Below are 22404 nucleotides of genomic sequence, written 5' to 3' on the forward strand. Positions count from 1 at the left end.
CAAGAAGGGGCCCGTCAGCAACCAGCTGACTGACAGCTTCCCAGCCACAGCCTTGGGCTGTTTGTGTTTCCTCTCCACCACTCCTGGGCAGCTGAGGTTCTCCTGCCTGGAATTGTCTACACTCCTGCTCTCTTCTCCTGGAGCCACCGAGAGCCTAGGGTTCCCAGGTTGCCCACCCTGATTGGCTGCAGCAACTTTCCTCTTCAAAAAGGAGACTGACCTCTGAGAAGCAGGACTCCTTTCTTGTTCTAGCCCTCATCCACTCTTTCTTACTCAACCTGACACAGCAAAGGGTTTGGTATCTTTTAAGCACTTTTTTGCTCCCCCATGCAGCTGCTTCCCTGCAGGGTACCCTTTTAAGATGTGTTTAGGGAGCAGTGTACAGGTGCTGCAGATCTGGTGCTGTCCCCATTGCCTTGGGAGTGTATAGAAATGTGCTAGGAATGGTGAGTGGGACCCAGAGCTGCAGCCTCTTTGTGAGGCTTGGAAGAGGAGGGTCTCTGAGGGGCTCTTTGGCTTCCTCTTAGAATGGCTCATACCAGAAATTCCAGCTTCATCAAAGTGTGGTCCCCCTCCTCCCTGCCCCATGGTCAGGACCTGCAGCCCAGCTGGGCAGCAGCAGGATGCTGATCAGTTATTAAAAGCTGAGCTGGTGGCTGGGCTCAGTACAATTCATCAGGCGATGCCCCCCTGGGAGTGATGGATGATGACAAATGAGGGTAGGTAGGGGCTACCCGTGGCCACAGCTGGGGAAACTCAGCCATCAAAGCCCGGGTTTCTCCAGTGCGGGTGATTCTGAGGGCCAAGGGGATCAAGTTTCGGGCAAATGGTTTAGGGGGCGGAGAGACTCCACCACAGGAGACACGCTGCCCTGTGTGTTGTGTGGGGCCCCAGCAGTTCAGGGGCACAGAGCTGAGCTGCACAGAAAAGGATTGGCCCCTCTGATCACATCACTGCAGGAAGGAGGTCTGGTGGGGGGCAGGCCGATGGCTGGGAGGGGCCTGCTTTCTGGGACATCAAACAGTGGCTCTTAAAGCAGGTGTGGGGACCTGCTCAGGACAACTACTGTGTCCTTAAAACCAGCCAGTCTCCTGGATCCCAGCTCTAGCAGGGCTGAGACTCAGAAAAGAAGGCTCTAGTTGGTCAGGAGCACTCTGTGTCTCCCCAGATCAGTCAAGGAAGTGGAAGAGGCCCAGAAGGGGAAGTCAAGGAAGCTTTCAAGGTGAGGTGGGCTGGAGCCATCTGGAAAGCTAGGTAGGACTGTGACCAGAGTCAAACTGTGGAGGCCTGAAGGGATGGAAGCTGTGGGCAAAACTATTCTATTCGGAGGGACCAGATTGCAACTGTGGGCATGGCAGGGGCCTGGGAAGCGAGTGAGAGCTTGGAAAAAAAATACGAGAATGTCACAAAAGTCACATCAGAGCAGGGCCCAAGTTCTGTCCTGGGGTGGGCAGGAGATCTGCCAGCAGTCAGCACAAAGCTCAAGGCTGTTTCTCAAGGCCTCATCATGGCAATGCCGCCCAGGGAGGACACAAGGGAACGGAGACACCTAGACCCTTACGGCTGCGCAATCTTCATGGCACTGTGTAACTCCAAATCTGAAGCCTGTGTAGCAACTACATGTTACCAGCATTGTCTCACCAGAAGGGAGACGCATTACTCCACAAGAGCAAGGAAGTTGCCTTTGCCCTGAGCGGAAGTTGAGCTCTCCCATCATCCCTCTATGGTCTACCTCAACCCATCCTTCTAGTAAAGGAAGAACTCGCCCCTCCTCTGGAACAGCCAGCTATCCTGCTCTGCCTTACCTTACCTCAACCCAGCACATGCTGCTATAGGTCAGGAGGCATAGAATTCCAGGGAAGCATGCCATGGTGCTTTGACCCTCCTGTTTGTCAAGAGGAAGAAAGAGATAAAGAACACCCACGCTTACACCTTCTCTCAAGCTTGGCAGCCAACAGATCTGCTTCCCAGCCCACTGTGTGGAGCCAAGATAGTTTGGCCCCTGTGTGTGCTGTGTGTTCTGGGGTTGTTTTTGATCTCTCTCTCTCTCTCTCTCCGTGTGTGTGTGTGTGTGTGTGTGTGTGTGTGTGTGTGTGTGTTGTTCAGATGGGCAGACCACCAATCCCCTGCCTTCTTGGGGCTGCAGAAGCCTTTCTGCTTACCTTCATGATATTTGGGGGGCCGTCATCCAGCTCCATAATAGGCTGGAGTATCCAATGGGCCCTGACCTTTCAGTGGGATTGGGATGTAGCTGAGTTTTGGGTGCTGTAGGACTTGGGATATGTTGGTGGGTTTAGAGTACACGGCTGGGACAGGAGGGTGGTGGATGATGGGGGTCCGTGGGCTCTGGCTGATGCTCACTGAGATCTGGACCCTCTTTCTACCCCTCCCCAGGCTAACATCCTGGGGGTTTTGAGTGGTTTCATGTGCCTATGAAGTTCTGAGGGTCCCCAGGGGAAGCATTTGTGTTCTTGGGGTTCTTGTGGAGTTATTGACATGTAGGAGATGTTGCTGAGATCCTGACAGGACTTTAGAGTTCTGGGGATGTTGCTGTCCCCCCTCCATTCCTTGCAGGTTGCTGTTGGCTCCTTCTGAGCTTAGCACTTGGCCCTTTGAAGATTTTGATAACCACAGGCACCCACGTGGGCCTCTATTCCTGGACACAAACATTCCTCAGGTTTAATCAACTTGAACAAAAACACCAAGAGGAAGGAAGCCTTATTCCAAAGCTTTTAAGGACCAGCTTCATTCCAAGGTTTCTCCCTACCAAGCCCAGATGGCCGATGGCCTTAGCTGGAGAGGTCCTGGCGCTTTGGCATCAGTCTCATCTCAGTCACCAGAGCTCACACAGGCTGTAGTGGGAGGCTAGGGTGCCTTGCTTCCATCTCTCTCTGTCTCTTGCGTTCCCTCTCTCAGCTTCCTAAGACACTTTGTTCTTGTGACCATGCCTAGACTGACCTCTCTGGCCTCAGGGCCCTTGTTCCATACCCCCTCTGCCAGGAAGCCCCCAGGATGATTTTCCCTACTATGTCTGCCACTTTCCTCTGATCTCTACAGTTCTTTCTTCCAATTGCCTCTTCTCTCCAGAACTCACCTGCTGCTGTTCTGGGTACAGGGGCCACTATGAAGCCAGCTCCCAGGAGCAGGCTGGACCTATTGCCCAGGACTTTGCAGAAGTCCTTCAAGGGCATATCTTAGCATCCCTGGCTCCTTACCAGCTTGCCTGAGTGACCAGATGATTTATTCCCATCCTCTCAGAGCTAGTCCTCGGACTTGCAGGTGGGAGGACCACACTGTTCTTGTTTCAGGCTAAGGAAGAACCTTGAGCTTAAGAAGTGAGTTTGTCTTCAGCTGGAGGCACATGGTTGCCCATTACCCATGGATCTTCCTCTTGGCCCCACCAGAGTAGATGGGAGAACCAGAGGGTAGATAGAAGGCACTGGAAGGGGCGGTGGTGGTACTGAATAGCCCAGCCGGGCTCTGTGGCTTTGATATGCTTTGATATGCTTGCTACAACAAGGTCTGGTGTGGTGCCTCCACATTCTCAGGCCATGAAGTCACTGAAGACAAGTCTTGGGGGGAGAAGCCACAATAGAAGAATCTGTAGGCTGGACGCCACAGAGGTGGGGTTAAGACCCAAGGGGAGTATAGCATCACTCAGGGCTGCAGGGACAGAACCAACACGAGCGCAGGTTGTCTGCCTCTCCCTAAAATTTCCTACCAACTGCCTTGTGGGAACCTGTCCTGCTTTCTCTGCCAGTGCTGCTCTGCCTCAGGCACTGGCCCCAGTGCTGCTTTTGGGTCCGTGACAAGAGAGAAAGACAGAGTTTATACTTTCCTTATCCCTGCCAGAAAGGTAGGGCTGCCACCTAGGTGGCCACTGCATCTCCCTAGGGAAAAGGGAGGTGGTGTTTTGGGATCTGAGGAAGCATTTATAGGAAATCCTCTGGGGGAGCAGATTTGGTACCAGGAGGTAAGGTAGTGGCCATGCCTGGCTTTGGCAAGGGTTTATCTCCATAGTTCATCCTTGAATGGACAGAGGCTCCTTCGGGCAGCCTGATAGGGTCCCTTCCTCCCTCTCTTCAGGTTTGGGCTGCATATAACTGTCTCTGTACTGCCTGTCTCTCTCTTCCCTTCCCTCCCCCCCACCTCCCACCCCCGCCACTGTATTTTCCTTCAGCTCTGATGGTTCATGGTGATCTGTCCCTTCCTACCTCCCTATGTGTTATGTCTTGTAAAATGGCCCTATGTCATCAGCAGCTGAGACAGAACTATCACCTGAGATATTTGGAGTGAGTAAATTAGCAAGGCTTGGGAGGTAGCAGGAAACCCCTCTAAGACAGGACAAGGTTGACAGGTAAAGGCATCCAACCGGGATTGTCTGTCTGTCTTGTTCAGGCATCTGGCCACTGTCTAGGACTGAACTCTCTTTGTTAAAAGTATCACGAGAGGCAGGGTTAAAATTAGACACGGGTCAACTGCTGTCTATGCTGAGTGGCTGTGACCCTTGGGAGGCAAAGGGCACGCTAGGCTCTGTCACTGGGGCACAGAACTCAAGCAAGCTTGGCATGTAGCAACCTAGGACATACGACCATGAGTAAAAAAGAGCCACTAAAACAAGGGTTTTTTTTTCTTCTAGACTATTCTTAGAGTCTCTGTGATCTCCAAGCCAGCACTGTCCTAAAGGAGAGAAAGAGAGCAGGGGAGGGAGAGGCAGGGTCCTGTCCGCGGAGAACTTACCATAGGACCAAGGGGCAGGGTTTGCCTTATGCTGAGATCAGATGGATCCGGTGTAGGCTCCTGAGTTGTGTCTGAGAAAGCTCTGTCTTGTCGATTCCTCTGTGGGATGGGTAGGAAATCAGAGGCTTCTTCCAGGAAGACAGGATTTTTGGGAAGGAGGCAGTGAAGGTTCACAGGGCTCAGGGGTGGGGGGTGGAGGTGGGGGCCCAATCTGGCCCTGCTGGGCCTGGCTAGCAGCACAGAGGGGAGCATGTGAGACCGAGGCTCTGTGTACCCCGAGCATTCACTCTGGAGTTTCCTTCTTTAAAGAAGAAGCAAGCTCCTCTGGTGTCTGGTGACCAGCTGGTAGCCTTCAGAGCTCCACCCAAAGGTGATTTTCCTCAGAAATCCTCCTTACTCCCACAGCTCTTTTGCAAAAACAGTTTTCACACAGCTGATTAGGACAGCCTATGCCTTCCCTCTGCACCTTGGTGGGCTAGTTCCCTAATCTGTGTTCCCTCTAATCCCAGCATCCCCAGCAGTACTGGCACACATAGTAGGTGGTCAGTACATTTCTCTTGAAAGAATAAATGAATAAATGTCTCCTTAAAAGGAGGTGGGGGTCAGATGGCTCCATGGGTAAAGGTGTTTGCCACCAGGACTCAGTGACCAGTGTTCCGTCCTCCCCTGGACCCACATGATGGAGAGAGAGTGTATCAATTCCTATAAATTGTTTTCTGTCCTGGCACGTACTGCCCCACCCACACCACTACACACACACACACACACACACACACACACACACACACACACACACTAAATAACTGTAATAAAAATGCTTTTAAAGCCTATCTGGGTAAGGTCATGGCCCAAGTCCTCTGTGGGGTGCTAAAGGATTGAGAGCCTCAGAGTGTCGGGTCTGAGCTGAGAACAGCTCTCGGCTTTGTCTGCCTCTTGCTCCTCCCTACAGGCTGGGCTAGGAAAGGGAGGGGGCAGCCAGGGGTCCGGCTCCTCTAGGAGGCAAGGGAAACCCTCACCCCTTCACCGGGGGCTGGAGCACAAACGGCAGCAGGCAGGCGAGGTTTGTCTTCTCGCAGGTCTGGTTTGAGTTTGAAGGACTCATTTCCGCCTGTGGGGGTGAGTTATCTTCTTGTGAAATCAAGTCGGTTTTACTAGTGCAACACGTGTGTTCTCCCTCATATATGCTCAGGAGACCATGTGCACAGGTCCTCTCCCTGTCTCTGTGGCCAGCCCCAGTAGGGTGTTGCCTTAAATGCCATGATGCTGGGTTCTGCACAGGGGCTGTGCCTAGGCGGGAGAGCTTGGGGCAGGTGCTGGAGGTAGACATGCACATGGTCAGCAGCCATCCATCTGTGGGGTCTCGTCAAGAGTTATGGTTTGTTCCCAGTACCAAGGCTGAAAAGGTAAAGGGGGGCAAACCGAGCCTGGAGGATGGTCTCAAGGGAGCTTTGGTACAGAGGGGAGGGCTTGGGCTGGACCCCAGAGCAGGAGGGGTGGGGAGCCCAGCTGCAGGACAGACCAAGTGGAGCCGGCCACAGCCCGCCCACCCTTTCATCTCTGCTGCTCCTTCCTCCTTGGTCCCCCTTTCTCCGCTGTCTGTGGGTCCATCTGGGTGGGCTTGGGGCGGGGAAGGAAGGGGTCTCTGTGGGCAGTTTGCACGAGGGAACTCTTTGAAAGTGGACCAGCTGGTAGCAGGTCAGTTGGCCTATTAGGTGCTCCAGCAAGAGTCTGAAACTCCAGGGGTGCAGGAGAATACTGGGTCAGAGCAAGCAAGACTGGGTAGGAAAGTTCAAGAGGAGACTCCTGTGTGCCCTCCCCAACTCCCAGCCCTCCCCTGCTTGACCTGCAGTCCGGGAGGACTTTTCCCAGAGAGCTAAAAGCAAGAAAGTAACCTTTAGGTTTAAAAAGAAATGTTCCTTTGTTTCGGGTTTTCTTTCTCTCATTTTTTTTCTTTTAAGCCTCTTTTCACATTTATATGCCCCCCCCTTTTTTTTCTGTCTCTCCCTTGTCTAGGGTCAAGGAAGAAGGGTTGGAGCATGGCGTCTCTGGCAACTGAGAATGGAAACCAGTCAGATGACTACAGCTGGTACATTGAGGAGCCTCTAGGGCCTGAGGATGGGCAGACAGATGGGTAAGTGTGGCCTTTGGCTCAATCAGCCATCGGAGTGGTTTACGGTAGGGAGGTTGACATGTTGGGGGCAGAAAGACCTGGGCAAGTCGGCAGGCTCTCCCGTTTATACGCTGTGTGATGCGTGAGGCAAGTCACAACCTCTCTGGGCTTCAGACTTCCTATAAAATTGGAGGACAACTATTCTTGAGCCATTATTAAGTAGGGCTTGAGGCCATCTGGCCCATAGCCAGCCAGGATGGGGAGCAGTGAGAGGGTTACAGACCTCATGGCTTTACAAGCACAGGGGAGTCAGAAAGACCTGGGGCGTCACTGAAGGAAACTGTGGCCCAGCACAGAAACTGGGCCACTCTGAGTGGCGTTTAGGGAGGTGTAGAGGGAAAGGAGATCTTGTTCTTGAAGCAAGTGCACAAGCCAGCCCAGGGAGGGTGTGCAGACAGTTCAGCTCTCCTTCAACCATGGCTGTCCTGAGAACGCTTGGCCTTGACTCTCCCTATCTGTGTTTAGTCTGGGCACCTTGGCAGAGGAACAGGGGCTTTCTGTGCCATAGTAGTCCTCTGCCTTCTGTGGCACCCTGAGCTCAGCTCCATCAGAGGGTTTGAAGAATGGGAAAGGTGAGGCAGAGAGGTGGGGGGAGGGGGCGGGGTGAGATGGGATGGAGAAGTGGTACTAGGCCAGATGTGTGCACATCTGTTCACCATTAAAATTTGAAACTGGAGAAGGAAAAATGCTCAAGCGCTTTCCCCCCCGGAGGCTAGGACTGCAGCCTGGCTTGGTTGGGGTCACCCAGCAGGGACTGAGGCCCCACCCAGGCCCGAGGGAAGGAGCTGTTGTTTGGAGGACTTAGGGTTCTGGACAGCTGCAGAAAAAGTCTGTGGTCAGCAAGGCTGTGATCCCCCCCTTTCCCCCAGCCTCCCTAGCTCTGCTTTGCAAACATGGACTAGAGGAGGAGCCTGGGCTATCCAAGGAAACCAAGCTCTTGACTTGGGGTGAGGCCCCAATCAGAAACTGTGCCCTTATGAGTGTCAGGGACCAGGCTGGGCACGGACTGGAAGCCAGGTGCCTGCAACTGGCTGTGTTGCTGGGGTATCGGTATGGTTTCAGAATAAGGGGGCGTGTATGGTGGGGACTGGGTCTGCAGAGAGGTGGGTCTGTAGAGTGAAGGGGATTATTTAGAATCTGCTTATTTAGAAAAAGAACAGTCTAGACAGCCACCCCACTTTATCCCCCCCCCCATGCCCCAAAGATGAGACTGGGAAGCTGGTAGTACAGGGGATTCCCTAGGAGATGAACTTGGGTTCACCTCTCCCTGTGTGAGTCAGACACCCCAGGGGTGTGCTACATCAAAGCTTTGAAGCGGTCCAGGATGCAGACTTTCTGTACCTTAGTGTGCCCCTGCAGGGTAGGGTGGAGCCCCAGGGTCAGGATGGACTCAGCCACAGACTTCTAAGCTTGAGGCCACTGCCTTCCCTTGCTCCACAGCCCCATAGTGCCTCCCACGCCAGCTTTAACCTTGCCACGGCCTTCCTCTGGCCTAGCCGACCAAGAGGCTTGTCTAGTGCCAGCCACACTGTTTTCTCCCTTCTCCGGCTCTTCCCACACTCCAGGGCTGCCTCTTCTCTTCTTTTCCTATGGAGATGCTGACCTTCTGTCCTACTCAAGCCCCAAAACGCCGGAAAGGTTACCTTCTCACTGCTGTATCTAACACCCGAGAGGGAGCTGCTCAAGGGAGGGAGGGACTGTTTGGCTCAGGGTTTGAGGGTACACAGTTAGGGAAGGCACGGCAGTGTGTACTGGCTCACATTTGGGCCATAAAGAAACAGAGCCAGAGGGATACTAGTACTTTGCCCAAGGGGTGGTCCTGTTCACATTCAGGAAGGGTCTCTTGCCCTCCGTTCATTTTTTTCTAGAACACTTTCACAGACATATCAAGAGAGATGCCTCACCAGTCCCTGGGCATTTCTTACTGCGGTCAAGCCAACAATACAGAGTGACCCTCTCAACCACTTCTCAGAAGCCTGGTAGAACTTCCTGTACCCCCCTACACTCTTTAGTACCTGCTTGTACCTCTCCTGAGAGGCAGTTCTTTGTCCTTCTTGTGGCAATATCTAAATTGTCACCATGGCCAATCACACAAAGCCTGGGTTCCCACCCATCACCAGTGAACACACTACACTATGGTGTCAGCCAAGCTAGGCCCCTAAATAAGGTTTCCAGGGTCAACGTGGCTTCTAGCTTGATGTGGGCTTGTGGGAAAGTGGCCAAGCTACTCAAGGGACAGTGTGCTGTGTCCCTGTCTTGGTGAGGCTGGAAACTCTGGGCCGAGCAGAAACCAGACACTGGGAGGGGTTTAGGGACTTGAGTGGTACACCTGAGGCCCTGGCTGGCCAGAGCCCCACCCATCCCACACACTGGTATAGGAGACAGCAAGACCCAAGCTCAGACAAGATGCCCATTCCCTGCATCCCTGCATGCCAGGCATGCTGCCTATGGGTGCAGCTTGGCTGGGCACAGGAAAGATCCAGTTCTCCCCTCCACCTCAGTGATGAGCTCAGGAAGTCCTGAGAGAAAGACAGATGGGGACAGGAGGCTGACCCAGAAGGTCCCAAGGCTCTGCACACCTCTCTGGTTTTCTTCGCTCTACAGCAGGCAGGTGCCTACGAGGGGGTGGCCAGGCCTCCTTGCAAGGAAAAGCAAGCCACAGCATAGACTCCTTTCAGCTTCAGCCTTTCCACACTCCCCACCCCAACTCCTAACTCTCCTCTCCCATCTCCTCATCCCACATATCACACTGCCATCTTCCCAGGCCTCCCTCACAATGGAAACCTACCTCTGGCTCTCAGACCCAAGCTGGGCAGACGAGAAAACTATCAATCCTGGCACTCAACCCGCTTGCTTACCCATCCTTAGTCCCAAGCTTTATCTGCCACATGACCCTCCATGTGGTCCTTTCCACCGGCTTCCTTTTGAGCTTACCTACCTTCAGAGTAGGACCTCTGCCAGCCCCCGGGGGGAGCCTCTGTGGTGATTAGGAAAAGGGATACTTTATTTAGCGTGTTCAGCTCAGCAGGCCCAGGACATGGAGATCTGTACGGCCTGGATTTCTGACCATATTTATCTCCTTGTGCAGTGTGCACTTATGAGATGGAATGGGAAAAGAGAAAGAATCCTTCTATGCTGGAGCCATCAGGGGCCAGAAGCGAATCAGACAGGACTCGATGCTAGATTGCTTGTCTCAGGTGGTGTGCTCAGCCTCTGCTCGGCAGTCTGTGAGGTCAGGAGAAGTTGGGAGCCCCCTCCCCCCCAGTGGCAGAAGGATGATGAGGACCTTGGAGGATAGGAATTGTTTGGGTGAGCAAGATGGATATTGAGATCAAGCTTGCATTCTCTGTATCTCCCAAGAGTCTCCTGTTGCTAGCTCTATAGCATGGCACAGGGCCGGCACAAGGCAGGAGTATGGGGGTCCAGGCTGACCCTGAAGAGCCAAACTGAGCAGGCTACGAAAGGGGCCGAGGGGGCTGCTGATGAGGCCTCCTCTGTGGGAAAATGCCTTGAACCCTAGACCCAGCTAAACCCGTGGATCATTTGCTCCGCAGGGTGAATCCTCCTTGCCAGCCCAGTGCACCGCCTGCCCTGCACCATATCTGCCTGGCCTCACTGTCGGTAAGTCCAGCCTACCTTGCCACCTGCTGCCAATCTGGGCAGAGGCATTTGTGCTCCTATTTGGGATGATGCTGGAGATCTAGTGCCCAACCATGGGGGGGCTGGAGGGGGGGTGGGGAGAAGATTATCTGGGAGTTCTCCCCATAGGGATCGCAAACTGACCAAGTCCAATCTCACAGACTCTGTCATCTTTTAGCCAGTCTCCAAGATGCCACCTGAGCACACACTGGGAGGGTGAGGAGTGTTGTGAGACTGACAGGGACTAAGTCTTGGGACTCAGATCTCTGGGAAGCCTGGCATCCAAGCCTTGTTTTTCTCTCTTGCTCCAGCTCCTGGCTCTGCTGCTGCTGGCCTTGCTGGTGAGACGTCGCAGGCGTTGGCCACGTTGTGGTCACCGGAGGCCTGGACTCCCCAGGTTTGTGCTAGGCTGTGGAAAGCCCCACTTGAGGCCCAGTTGACAAGGCTCCTCTAGGAGAGTGAGTGACTTCTTAGATGCTTTAAAGCGAGCTCTGACTTCAGAAACAGCTCCCGTCCCTGCGTCTGGAACCCTCCCTGCCCAGATTTCTTGGCTTAGGCAGACAAGTATAGCAGACGGCGGTACAGGAGCTGTTCCATCCACCTGTTTGAGTGTTCAGGCCATGGGGAAAGAGGTTCTGGGGAACCATTCTGGCTTAGAGTGGTCATCACCCCCTGATGCTGTCTCAGTCACTTCCCTTCAGATGTTCCTGGGGTCAGGATTTGTGAGTGGTTGCCCTGCACAGCCTCCATGGCTGAACTTTCTTTTCCTTTTTCCTTTGGTTTTGTAACTCCAGAGCGTGAGCCGGGTGTCATCCTGAGGACACAGGGCTGGGCTGGCTGGAGAGGGAGGCAGCAAACGTTGGGAAAGGTGGCAGGTGCAAGTCCTGTGGGAGCTGGGGACCGCTGTGGAAGCGAAGCGGTCTGAGAGTCTGTCTGGTGCAGGGAGAAGTCTGCTTCGCTGGGGAACAGAACGAAACAGGGTAGGGCTCTCAGAGCACCAGGACAAGCTAGAGTAGAGAAGCAGAGAGCGCAAGCCTGGGACTGCCGTGCCCGCTGTCTGCCCTCTGCCCTGGTCCACACCCAGCTCAGGGAGGCGGTCGTTGCACAAGGATGTTATGACTCTCTGTGTTCTCTGAAGATCTGCCAGGCCAGACTGACAGATCTCTTCCAGAGGAGGCGGCTGTTTCCTGGAGCTCCCCTGGTGGGTGGAGCATCTAGAGCTTGTTCTCACCGCCTTTGGCCCCAGGGCCCAGCTCAGGCCCTCCACAGGCACGCTGCCAGTGAAGGAAGGATTGGTGAAGAGGCCTCGGTTCTCCCCTCTGGACCATAGACTGACTACTTGACAGTTTAGGGAGCAAAGTGTGGAGGGCCAAAGGCTCAGGGGCTGACTGCCTTCCTGGTATCCTGTCCCTGTCTATGGCAGCCCTGTGGATTTCTTGGCTGGGGACCAATCCTGGACAGTGCCTACGGCCATCTTTGTGGTCCTCTTCAGCAATCTGTGCCTGTTGCTCCCTGATGAAGACCCACTGCCTTTCCTGAGCACCCTTACCAAAGTACCCAGTTCAGGTACCCAGCATGAAATCCTAGGGTTGGACCTGATGGGACTGGGCAGGGTGGGGTCCTTGGCTGGGGGAGGTGATGGCAACACAAACAGCTGTCAGTAGGGGGTACCGCTGGCCGCAGAATGACCTCTTTAGACCAACAGTCTTCACAAAGGGTGGAATATATATTAATAGCTCTAGTTTACAGTAGAGAGAACTAAGGGTCAGAGAAGAAAGAGGTGATAAAATAACACCTAGTTTATTGACTACTTACTCAGGCACCATGCTAAGCACTTCTCCGTTTGCCTTTGCTAAAACACTGTGTGGTTCTTTCCTTTTTACAGACGGAGAGACAGAGACATCAAGAGGTAACTTGGCTAGGCTCATGGAGCCTTTGCTCAGACCCAAGCAAAGTGAGCTCTTCCACACTGAAGTGGCTGAGGGGCTTAGAGACAGAAAGAGGCTCTTGTGGGGATGAGTCTCCCTCTAGGCTCTGAGTCTCTCTCTAGTGTCTCTTATTTGTTTCACTTTCTAGGGCCCTGGAAGCTCCTAGCGCTGCTCTACTACCCAGCCCTCTACTACCCTGTGGCTGCGTGTGCTACAGCAGGGCACCGGACTGCATACCTATTGGGTACTGTGCTGTCTTGGGCCCACTTTGGTGTTCAAGTCTGGCAGAGAGCAGAGTGTCCTCAGGACCCCCAGGTAATCCTGACTCACAGTAGCCTTGGGTAGAAGGGCACACCTGCCTGGCTCTTCTCACCGCTGTCTACACTCTGGGCTTCCCTATTATTCCTCCACTATTCTCAGGATCTTATGCCCTTCAACCTACTTGCTCTGGGGCTGAGGCCTAGGGGCAGGGATCTGGGCCCTGTCCCCAGCAGCTTTCAGGCTAGGAGGAGGGCAGAGAGGAAGATGATGCCCCAACAGCACCCCTCCCCTGGTTTCTGAGCCTTTCCTTTGAGCAGGAAGAATGGATAGATGCAAGTGCTGAGTAGTGAAATAACCTCAGAGGTACAAAGGAGAATTCTAGAAACCCAGGACTAGCTTCACTGGCCGCTGGCTGGGACTATGAAACTCCTCAGTCCAGACAACAAATAAATAAACAAACAAACAAAAAACAAAACAAAACAAAAACGACAAAAACAGTGGTGTACCGGGTTTTCTAGCCAGACAACCCAGCCTCACAACTTCACCCTCTCATTCATTTTCCAATCACCACACTTCATCCACTCCGTCACTGCTTTACTCATTCAACAATCACTTCCAGGCCTTGAAATATACCCATGGATAATCTAAAGTGAGACTCATGCCTTCTAAGAGCTGCCCTTTGAGACGCAATACACAAGCAAGGTGACACTACCTAGTGCTAAGTGCTCTGAGGGAAGCATCGCTTGTCTGAGACTCAGTTTCCCCACCAGTCAGTGGAGTTGGTAACACCAATCTCTCCAGGAAGGTGAAGATTGGGAATTTCCTTTAAAGCCAAGCATCATGGATCCCATCTGTAATCTCAGTGCTTGGGAAACTGAGGCAGGAGAATCACTAGTTTAAGGTCAGTTTGGGCTACATAGCTAGACCTTGTCTCAAAATGGAAAACAAAGACCTCTAAACACCAAAATCTAAGAAGCTCTTTCACCAAGAGCCTTGGATACTGTTCAGCACTTAGAGTTTGGCATACGTTAAGCTCTCAAGAAAAATATACTGATTTGAAAATCAAATGAATGAATATGGAAAGACCTGACCCTGGGAGGTCTCACATGGTGTTAGGGCATGTGCTAGACAAACTGTACCAGCCTTTGTCTAGTTTATTTTTAAATTTAACCTTCATTTTAAAAAATGTGTATGAGTGCTTGTCTTCATGTATGAATATATATTCATACATACACACATATGGATGGATAGATGGATGGATGGATGGATGGATGGATGGATGGATGGATGCAACATGCATGCAGTACCCAGGGAGGCCAGAAGTGGGCACCAGATTCCCAGAACTGCAGTTGCAGACAGTTGTGAGCAGCCATGTAGGTGCCAAGGACCAAATCCAAGTCCCCTGGAAGAGCAGCCAACAGTCTGAACCACTGAGCAATCTTCAGCCCCCTTTATCTAGTTTTTAATAGTATGTGCCCTAACATGCTGGGAGCACAGAAACTGAGAAAGTGGGTGGCTGGTTGCAGGCCTCACCGAAGCCCATGGGGGTCTAGGAAGAACTTGTGCCACCTCCTTCCGGTTCTGTTTAGGCTGTTGGGACGTAAGATGGGCGGCTTAGTCTGTAGGCCCTAGAACCAGAGGCTTACTGTGGTTGCTGGTCCATGCCCAGGGCCCTGTGTGGGGTGGGAATGGATCTTGGTAAGAAGGCAGGTCTGACTGTGTGTCTGTCTGTCCAGATCTACAAGTACTACTCCTTGCTGGCCTCCCTGCCTCTGTTTCTGGGGCTTGGATTCCTGAGCCTTTGGTACCCAGTGCAGCTGGTGCAGAGTATCCGCTACCGGACAGGAGGAGGCTCCCAGGTAAGCGCGTGGGCCAGGGATGCTCTGACCCCTGCCTTCTTATGTCTATGTAATTTTAAAAATTCTCTCTCTCTCTCCCTCTCTCTCTCTCTCTCTCTCTCTCTCTCTCTCTCTCTCTTTCTCCCTCCTCCGTGTGTGTGTGTGTGTGTGTGTGTGTGTGAGAGAGAGAGAGAGAGAGAGAGAGAGAGAGAGAGAGAGAGAGAGAGAGGACAACTTTTGTGAATTCTTTTCTTCCACCATGTGGGTCCTGGGGATCAAATTCAGGTAGTCAGGCTTGGGGAGCATCTTTACTTAATTTAAGCCCCAGGGGCAAAAAACTCCTCAAAACCCCAAAAACCAAAAAAGCACCCCCCTAAGAAAAACCCAAAAAGAAAAGAAAAAAAACCCAACAATTCAGAGTAACTATTTTGTGTTTTCCTCCCCAGGCAAAGGGCTGGGCCAGGTTCTTGAAGGGATCCAGGGTACCCAGGGAAGCAGGCTTTGTGCAGAGTTGGGGCCCAGAAAAGCAGAACTCAATTCAGGGGTTCGGTACTTTGAAACCCCTGAGGGTTGGAGCAATGAAGCTTTCCAGTAGTCCTGTGACTGTGCAGGTGTGGGACTGGTCCAGGAAGCTCACTCTGAACTGATCTGAACTGTTGGATGATGTCAGATGCAAGGCAGTGGTGTGTGTGTGTGTGTGTGTGTGTGTGTGTGTGTGTGTGTGTGTGTGTGTGTGTTGGAAAGGGCTTTCTGGAGGAGGCAGAATTCAGTGAAAGTCTAAAGGACAAGGAGGAAGTGGAGTAGGAGAAGAGCAGGCAAAGGGCAGAGACGAATGGAAGGGATGGAGCTGTGCTGTCCCAAGAGATACTGTACAAGGCTGAGGGACGAGTGTTTGCCTAGCATGCATAAGACCTTGAGTTTGACCCTGAGCACCAAATAAACTGGGCACAGTGGCTCCCAAAACTAGGAACCAGAAGTTCAAGGCCAGCCTAGGATATAAAAGATGATGATTTTTAAAAAAGAAAGTATTGTTGAATTCTTTAGGGGGCGGGGGAATGGATGCTACAAATGGATGCCTCATGAGCAGAGAACATTCTTGAAAGATACTAAGAACTTATCAAGAAGGCTTCTGGGCCTCTCCCACATGTCAGGTACTGGCTGCCTGTTGGAACACTGACTTGGACCTCCTGCAGGTAGCACCCTCGGCCAGCCCTGGGAATCTGGGCACAACAAGAAACCCAGCAAGTTTGTAGCTATAGGAATGTTGATGCAGAGGTCACGAGACCTCCTAGGGGGAGGGTGGAGGCCAAGATGTGGGTCCAGATGGGCTAAGTCACAGGGCTGGAGGGGAAAAGCCAGGGCAAAGAGATGAGTGAGATACCATCTGCAACCCCAGCCTGGCTGAGTATCTCTGGGCACAAGCATGGGCTTGAACGGCGGCAGCGCTCCCCAGCCTACCAGCTGACCTAGGGCAGGTAACTGAGGAACAGGACCACCCAAGGTGCTGTTCTCAGGGTGCTTGCTCCTTGGGTCACAGAGTTGCAGGGGCCTTGGTAGGCACTTAGCTGGAGCTAAGGAGAAATGGGGAGTGTGGGCTCAGGAGGCCTAGCTTGTCTGAGGGGGACGGGGGACGATCTGCTTCTTGGTCAGGCTCCAGATCTGCTATTCACACATGCCAGGATCCTAAGTGTTCACCACCTGTGCCCTTCTGAGATTTACGTTCTCTCTGTGAAGCCTAGGGTCCCCCAGAGGACACAGTAGCCCAGCTTCTACCTCTGCCTAGTGACTTGTTCTACCTCCCAGGGTTTCCTCTGCCCCACCTCTCCATAGCAAACTTCTCTTCCAAATTTCCAAAAGACTTAAATCTTTTTGGACCTCAGTCAGAAAGACTTAAGCCACAAGGGACTCAGTTAAGCTTTGAGCTGACCCACTCCTGCCCTGGCTCCCCAGGTTGCCCTGGCAACAGGTGACCCTGGCCCGTATTCTCCCACTGATCCAAGCAGAGGTTCATCCCACTTTCCCATAGGCCTCTGCCTCTGTGTAGGCAGCTTAAGGCCTGGAATGTGGGTTGGGTAAATGCCATTACCTTGTGATCTTCCTAGAGTAAGCCGTGGCAGGAGGGGAGCCGAGGGTATATGCCCTAGACTGGCACCATCTTGTGCCCGGAGCAGCACTGAGCCCATGGGGTCCAGGCTTTCCTTGTCCCAAGTCCTGCCTAGAAGAGACCAGAGAGCTGAGATCTGACTAAAAGGGCATCTTGGGAAGAGCTTCCTAGCATTTCAGGTTCCATGATAGGTTTCTGACTGGTCTTTGTTTGTGGAGAATGTAGCTTTCCAGGGCGTGACTCTGATCCCCATAGGTCATAGGCTAGTTTCCCCACACTCCACTGTCCTAATCAGGAGGAACTGCAAAAACCACTTGGTGTCCATTCATTCATTTATTCAGTATCCTTGGCCAGGGCCCCGGGGACTGCTGGTGACAGATCTCAGCCATCCCAACACTTTTCCACCCAGGGGCTGCAGACTAGTTACTCCGAGAAGTATCTGAGGACCCTCCTCTGCGCAAAGAGGCCGGACTGCAGGTAAGGTCTGGCATACCTCATCAGACAAGGAGACGGGGCTCAGGGAACACTGTGTGGGAAGGCGGGACTGGGGTGCCGTGGAGATTTCTGTTAGTGGCACGGTACTGGGAAAGATAAAAAGTGACCCAACTTGCATGTGGCCTTGAGCAGAGGCCTCTCTCCTGAGGCTCAACCTACCTGGATCTGTCTGCAGCTCCCACTCCACCTCCAAGCACAGCCTCCTGTCCTGGGCCTGGGCCTGCTCCCAACACTCCATCTACACTCCACAGCCAGGTATGTGGCACAGTGGAAGCCCAGGGTTAGGCGGAGCCTTTGCCCAGAGAAGCTGGTGGAAAGGAACAGCTCCTTTCTCAGAACCTTAGTCATATGTAGAGACAGCAGCCAGTCCTGGGCATGGGACACACTGACCTGGCCTGGAAGGGATGGGGCCAGAGGCTGGGAGTCACATTGTTCTCCACGCGCCTTCTTCCGGTGACTGTAGGATTCCGCCTGCCCTTGAAGCTGGTGATCTCGGCCGCTCTGACGGGAGCAGCCACTTACCAGGTATGTCATACAGTTTGCAGTGCCCATTGTCCCTGAACCCCCCACCCCCATCCTCAGGCCCCCAAGCCTGGGGCAATCCAGGCCCAAATCAGATCCCCAGGTGTGCTCCCCTTATCAACTGTGCTGCATCTTGGAAACACTTGCCTACTGGATGAGACGGGCGCCAGCCCTCAGCAGGTTCACATAACAATTCACATGGTTCAAAGTCACACAAGCATAGACCTAAATCCTATATCCATTGCTCACCTCCTGGGTGTCTTTGGCCAAGTTTTTCCACCTTCATGGGCCTACTAGCTCATCTGTAAAGTAGAAGAAATAAAATCAGCTTTCTTCATTGGGAAGATCTTGTGAGTTGCCATGCTTGATAAATCACCACACCACCTTTATCATAACTCTTCAAACCAAATAAGATACCCAGGGGCTGGGGCTCCGGCTTAGCTGGTAGAAGGCTTGCCTAGCATACATTGGGGCTCTGGGTTAATGCCAGCATCACATGAACACAAGCCTGTAATCCCAGCATCTTAGGAGGTAGAGACAGGAGACTATGGAGCGTAGGATCATCTTAGTGACAAAGTGAGTTTGAGGTTGGCTTGGGCTAGTGGAGACCCTGTCTCAAAAAGACAAACAAATAAGCAACAACAACAACAACAACAACAACTACCCCAAACTCCTGGCATGATGTGGGTCTTTTCTCTCTCCATTTTACAAACGGGGGAAATTGAGACATAGAGAACTTGACTCAGACAAGAAAATACAGCTAACATATCAGGGAAGCCAAATTTTGAACCCAAGGATGTCTAGCGTGTGTGTGTGTGTGTGTGTGTGTGTGTGTGTGTGTGTGTGTGTGTGTGTTAAGGACAAACTCCTGGGATCACTCCTTAGTTGCCATCCACCTTGTATGTTGAGACAGGATCTATCTCTCTGGTCTAGAGAATGCCATGTAGGCTAGGCTGGCTGGTTAGCATCTGCCTGTCTCTGCCTCACCAGAGCTGGCATTACAAGTGGGAGCCATAGTGTCCAGCTTTTTATATGGATTCTGGGAAGTTGAAGGCAGGTTTATGCTGGTGCATTAAGTACTTTACTGACTGAACTGTCACCCCCGCCCAAAGTTAAAAATGTTTGTATTTGGAAGTTTAGACAGACAAGTAGAGGTAAAAAAAAAAATAGGTATCTAGGTAAATAAATAGGTGAATAAACGGGTATGGAGCCTATTGGGCTAACGTCATACCTTCATGTCACATTCTGCTTGAAGGCAAAGGGACCTGCTCTTGGGTCCTTTAAGGGGCATGTGGCTGCAGCTGGCTACAGTCTCCCCTAGCAGACTAGGAAGCACTTTTTCAGGGTGGCAGAGCCTGATACACACACCACTGGTCCCTGCCATCCTCACAGTGGGGCTTTTCCAGGTGGCCCTGCTGCTGATGGTGAGCGTGGTGCCGACAATGCAGAAGGTGAGGGCAGGAATCACCACAGACGTCTCCTACCTGCTGGCTGGCTTTGGGATCGTGCTCTCTGAGGACAGGCAGGAGGTGGTGAAGCTGGTAAAACATCACCTATGGGCTGTGGAAGGTGAGATTGCTTAGCGTCCCTAAAGGCCACAGTGGGGAGGGGAGGCAGGCTATTGGACCCGGTTATAGCCTGCCATGACCACACAAGATGCCTTTGGTCATGGCCCTTCTTCTCAAAAGGGGGAGGGCGGTTGGAGCTTCTACATCTCTGCAGCCTAGGATCCTAATTAGTATCTTCAACCAATTCTCTAGCTGTTGAGACAGAGAAGGCCAATGGTTGTGTGATCTCAGGGTGGGGAAGGTGGGGTGGAAGCTGGGATTTATGGGTAACCCTCTTGGCACAGGCTGCAGGCTGGCAGGGCACCTGTTTTCTCTTCCCAATCCTTTTGTATCTTGATTGTCTCCCTCTTCCTGCCTCCTATGAAATGAGCCTCAAGCTTGCAAACAATACCAGCTGCCCCTTCAGTGGTCTGATGTGCCTTATAGCTACCTACCTACCCACCCTCCAGTCTCTCCCAACAACCCTGTGGGGGACACATGGGGGAGGGGCTGGTCTCAGGCTGGGCAACAGGGTAGAGTAGATAACATATAGATCCCTGAAGGCCAAGTTAGGGCTCCCTTCCACTTTATCACAAAGCCTGACAGTCATGATTCACGGGACCTGTACCATGGGCCCACTTGAGGTTCCCCCCGTTGAGATGAGCATTCTGGCTGGGGGGGGGGGGGGGATGGCATGCAGTGTTTGATGAAGGTGTGGCTGCTTTGCATGTTTTCCTGACACCATCCTTGTCCCACAGGCCAGGACACGCTGGCAGTGTAGGGTAGAGTAGGGGAGTGCATAGAGGCCTGAGCTGTCAAGCCTTCCCAGAGCAATTCCTGGGAGAGACCCTGTTGGCTTGCTGTGAGGGTCTAGGGTGAGGGTGCCTGGCCATATGGACTTGGAGCATGTCAGCTGCACCCACAATGTTCTTTTTTGTTTGTTTGTTTTTGTTTTTTGTTATTTTATTTTATTTACCCACAATATTCTTATACACTTATTTAGACTCTCTATCCACCATTACAGGGACTGTGGACCTGACTGACTCAGTGTCTGCATGTGTGGGCAGGGTTGTGGGGGAGAGCACTGGGAAGGGCCTCACCCAGAGGAGATAGTAACAGTTATCACCTCCTTCATTATGGTAGGCTGCAGAGCATAACTCCCCGTGGCCCAAACAAAGGCGCTAATACAAGTGTGGATGGGTTAATGGCCCAGGGTCATTCTGGGAGGTGGGGCCACAGCATCATAGCCATCAGAGGGAAGCTTGTGATTTGTTACAAGGCCTCCTTGAGGGTCAGCCACATGGGCAGGAAGAAAGGAGTTGCAGGCAGATGCCAGGTAGGAGTCTCTCATTACAGGGGTCATAGCAATGGAAGCAACAAAACCAAGGTGATGGCCATGTCTGTGGCTCAAGGCTACCCTTTCCCTTTCTTAGATATCACATGTTACTGGGCAGGATGGGGCCATACAGGATGTCAAGTCAGTGTTGGACCCAAGGACTGGAACTGGGGCCCAGTGGTTTCCCCTTAGAGTGAGGTCCAGGGGTCCGAGGCTCTGGAAGATCCTCTAGCCCCTGTCCTCCCTGGCTCTCTCTCCCATCCAGCATGTTACATCTCGGCTCTGGTCTTGTCCTGCTCATTAACCTTCCTGCTCCTGCTCCGCTCCCTGGGGACACACAGGTCAGTGACAGGCCATGACTCTCCGGTACAGAGATATGGCAGAGATCCAAGTCCTGAACATTTGAGGGACCCTAATCCAGGAGAGAGGGAGAAGCCTCTGTATAGGCCAGGCTGCTACAGAGCGAGTTCCCTACCCCCAGGTTGGCTGTATTTGGTGGGAGGAGATGGGGCTCGGCTGGCCCAGGGGTATGTCTGGTTGTCCTCGAGATCTGTGAGTGGTACAGGGGCACAATACATTGCTGGGGAGCTTGCCTGGGAGAAAGGGGCCCTGGGAGGGCTGGTAAAGAAGAATCCAGTTCCAATGGTGGAAGAGGCTGGGTCTGAGGGATGAAGGGTACCAAAGGCAGGAGTGACTGCGTAAGAGAGGAGAAGTGGATAAACAGTTCATAGAAGATGGAAGGTGAGCGGGGGGCCTGGAAGGAGGAGGGGCCCTTGAGAGCTTGTTCTGAGACATGAGTGGTTCTGAGAAGTGCTCTACCTACTCTGGGTTCTCACAAGGCCTCAGGGTTCCTACTCAGGGACTCAAGACCACAGAGCCAGGTCGGGCGTGGTGGCGCACACCTTTAATCCCAGCACTCGGGAGGCAGGGGCAGGCAGATCGCTGTGAGTTCAAGGCCAGCCTGGTCTACAAAGCGAGTCCAGGACAGCCAAGGCTACACAAAGAAACCCTGTCTAGAAAACAAAAAAACCAAAAAGCCAAAAAACAAACAAACAAACAAACAAACAAACAAACAAAAGACCACAGAGCTGGCCTTGCTTGCTCTGGGATTTGAGGCCCTCTGCCTTGCCTTCCTTCCTGGTGGTCCAGCTGGGAACCAATCCCATTCCCAGTGGTGATTCAGGTTGTGCCTTCTGTCTGAGGTCTTCCAACACTCCTTTAACATCATCTCCTCAGGAAGAACACCCCCAGATTGCGTTAACCCCCCAGGCTCCTGAAGCCCCAAGGTTCCCTGCTGATGGCCAGATGCTTGCCCTGGGCTACCGTTTAGGGGGAGCTGTGCTGTTCCCTAAGGTCACTATTTGTTCTCAACCCAGGGCCAACCTTCAAGCGCTACACCGAGGGGCTGCCCTGGACCTGGGTCCCCCTCTTCAGAGCACTCTCCCCTCTCGCCAAGCCATAGTCTGCTGGATGAGCTTCAGTGCCTATCAGACTGCCTTCAGCTGCCTTGGTGAGCCCCTTGGCTCTGTCCCCAGAGCTGGCAAAGGTTTTCCTGGGCTGCGCATGGCAAGAGCAGTAGGAGAAACCCACTTGTGCCCCTTGGTCTCAGGAAGTTTGCTCTGGATGGTGGTGTAAGAGCCCCCAGAAAGTGGAGCCCTTCACACGAAGGTGGATCTGGGTACTTGTGGGCAGGATGGACTCGGGTCTGGATGTAGCACATTCAAGGTGGCACATGAATGTTTCTGTAAGAGAAAGCTGGCCATAGTGGGGCTGCCTCAAGGTAAAGAGTTTCTCATTCCTAGAGGATGCAAGCAAGTTGCCATG

The 22404-nt window shown here is 52.8% G+C and overlaps 2 protein-coding genes across 8 annotated transcripts in view; one reads left to right on the forward strand and one right to left on the reverse strand.

The window, feature by feature from the left end:
• Positions 1–5060, reverse strand: part of LOC311598453 (coiled-coil domain-containing protein 33-like) — a gene marked incomplete at its 3' end in the record, with an annotated part of 29302 nt that extends 24242 nt beyond the window's left edge. The window contains exon 1 of the mRNA XM_084783492.1: positions 4741–5060. The remainder of the gene's footprint in view (positions 1–4740) is intronic.
• Positions 1–22404, forward strand: part of STRA6 (signaling receptor and transporter of retinol STRA6) — a 105538-nt gene that overhangs the window by 79187 nt on the left and 3947 nt on the right. The window contains exons 1-14 of one of the 7 annotated variants that reach the window (XM_084781688.1): positions 1029–1222; positions 6754–6871; positions 10465–10531; positions 10861–10946; positions 11973–12115; positions 12435–12458; positions 12626–12792; positions 14475–14597; positions 17090–17157; positions 17351–17430; positions 17639–17700; positions 19104–19266; positions 20846–20921; positions 21957–22090. In XM_084781688.1, coding sequence (XP_084637814.1) covers positions 6777–6871; positions 10465–10531; positions 10861–10946; positions 11973–12115; positions 12435–12458; positions 12626–12792; positions 14475–14597; positions 17090–17157; positions 17351–17430; positions 17639–17700; positions 19104–19266; positions 20846–20921; positions 21957–22090 — 1288 coding nt within the window. In that variant the 5' untranslated portion in view covers positions 1029–1222; positions 6754–6776. Of the gene's footprint in view, positions 1–1028; positions 1223–3732; positions 3857–5090; positions 5111–5781; positions 5857–5911; positions 6144–6753; positions 6872–10464; positions 10532–10860; positions 10947–11972; positions 12116–12434; positions 12459–12625; positions 12793–14474; positions 14598–17089; positions 17158–17350; positions 17431–17638; positions 17701–19103; positions 19267–20845; positions 20922–21956; positions 22091–22404 lie in introns of those variants that run through there. The other 6 variants (XM_084781687.1, XM_084781690.1, XM_084781686.1 and 3 more) reach the window with 6 other exon arrangements.

This window comes from Acomys minous (genome assembly GCF_964271855.1).
Source record: "Acomys minous genome assembly, chromosome: 5".
NCBI classification, from domain to species: domain Eukaryota; kingdom Metazoa; phylum Chordata; class Mammalia; order Rodentia; family Muridae; genus Acomys; species Acomys minous.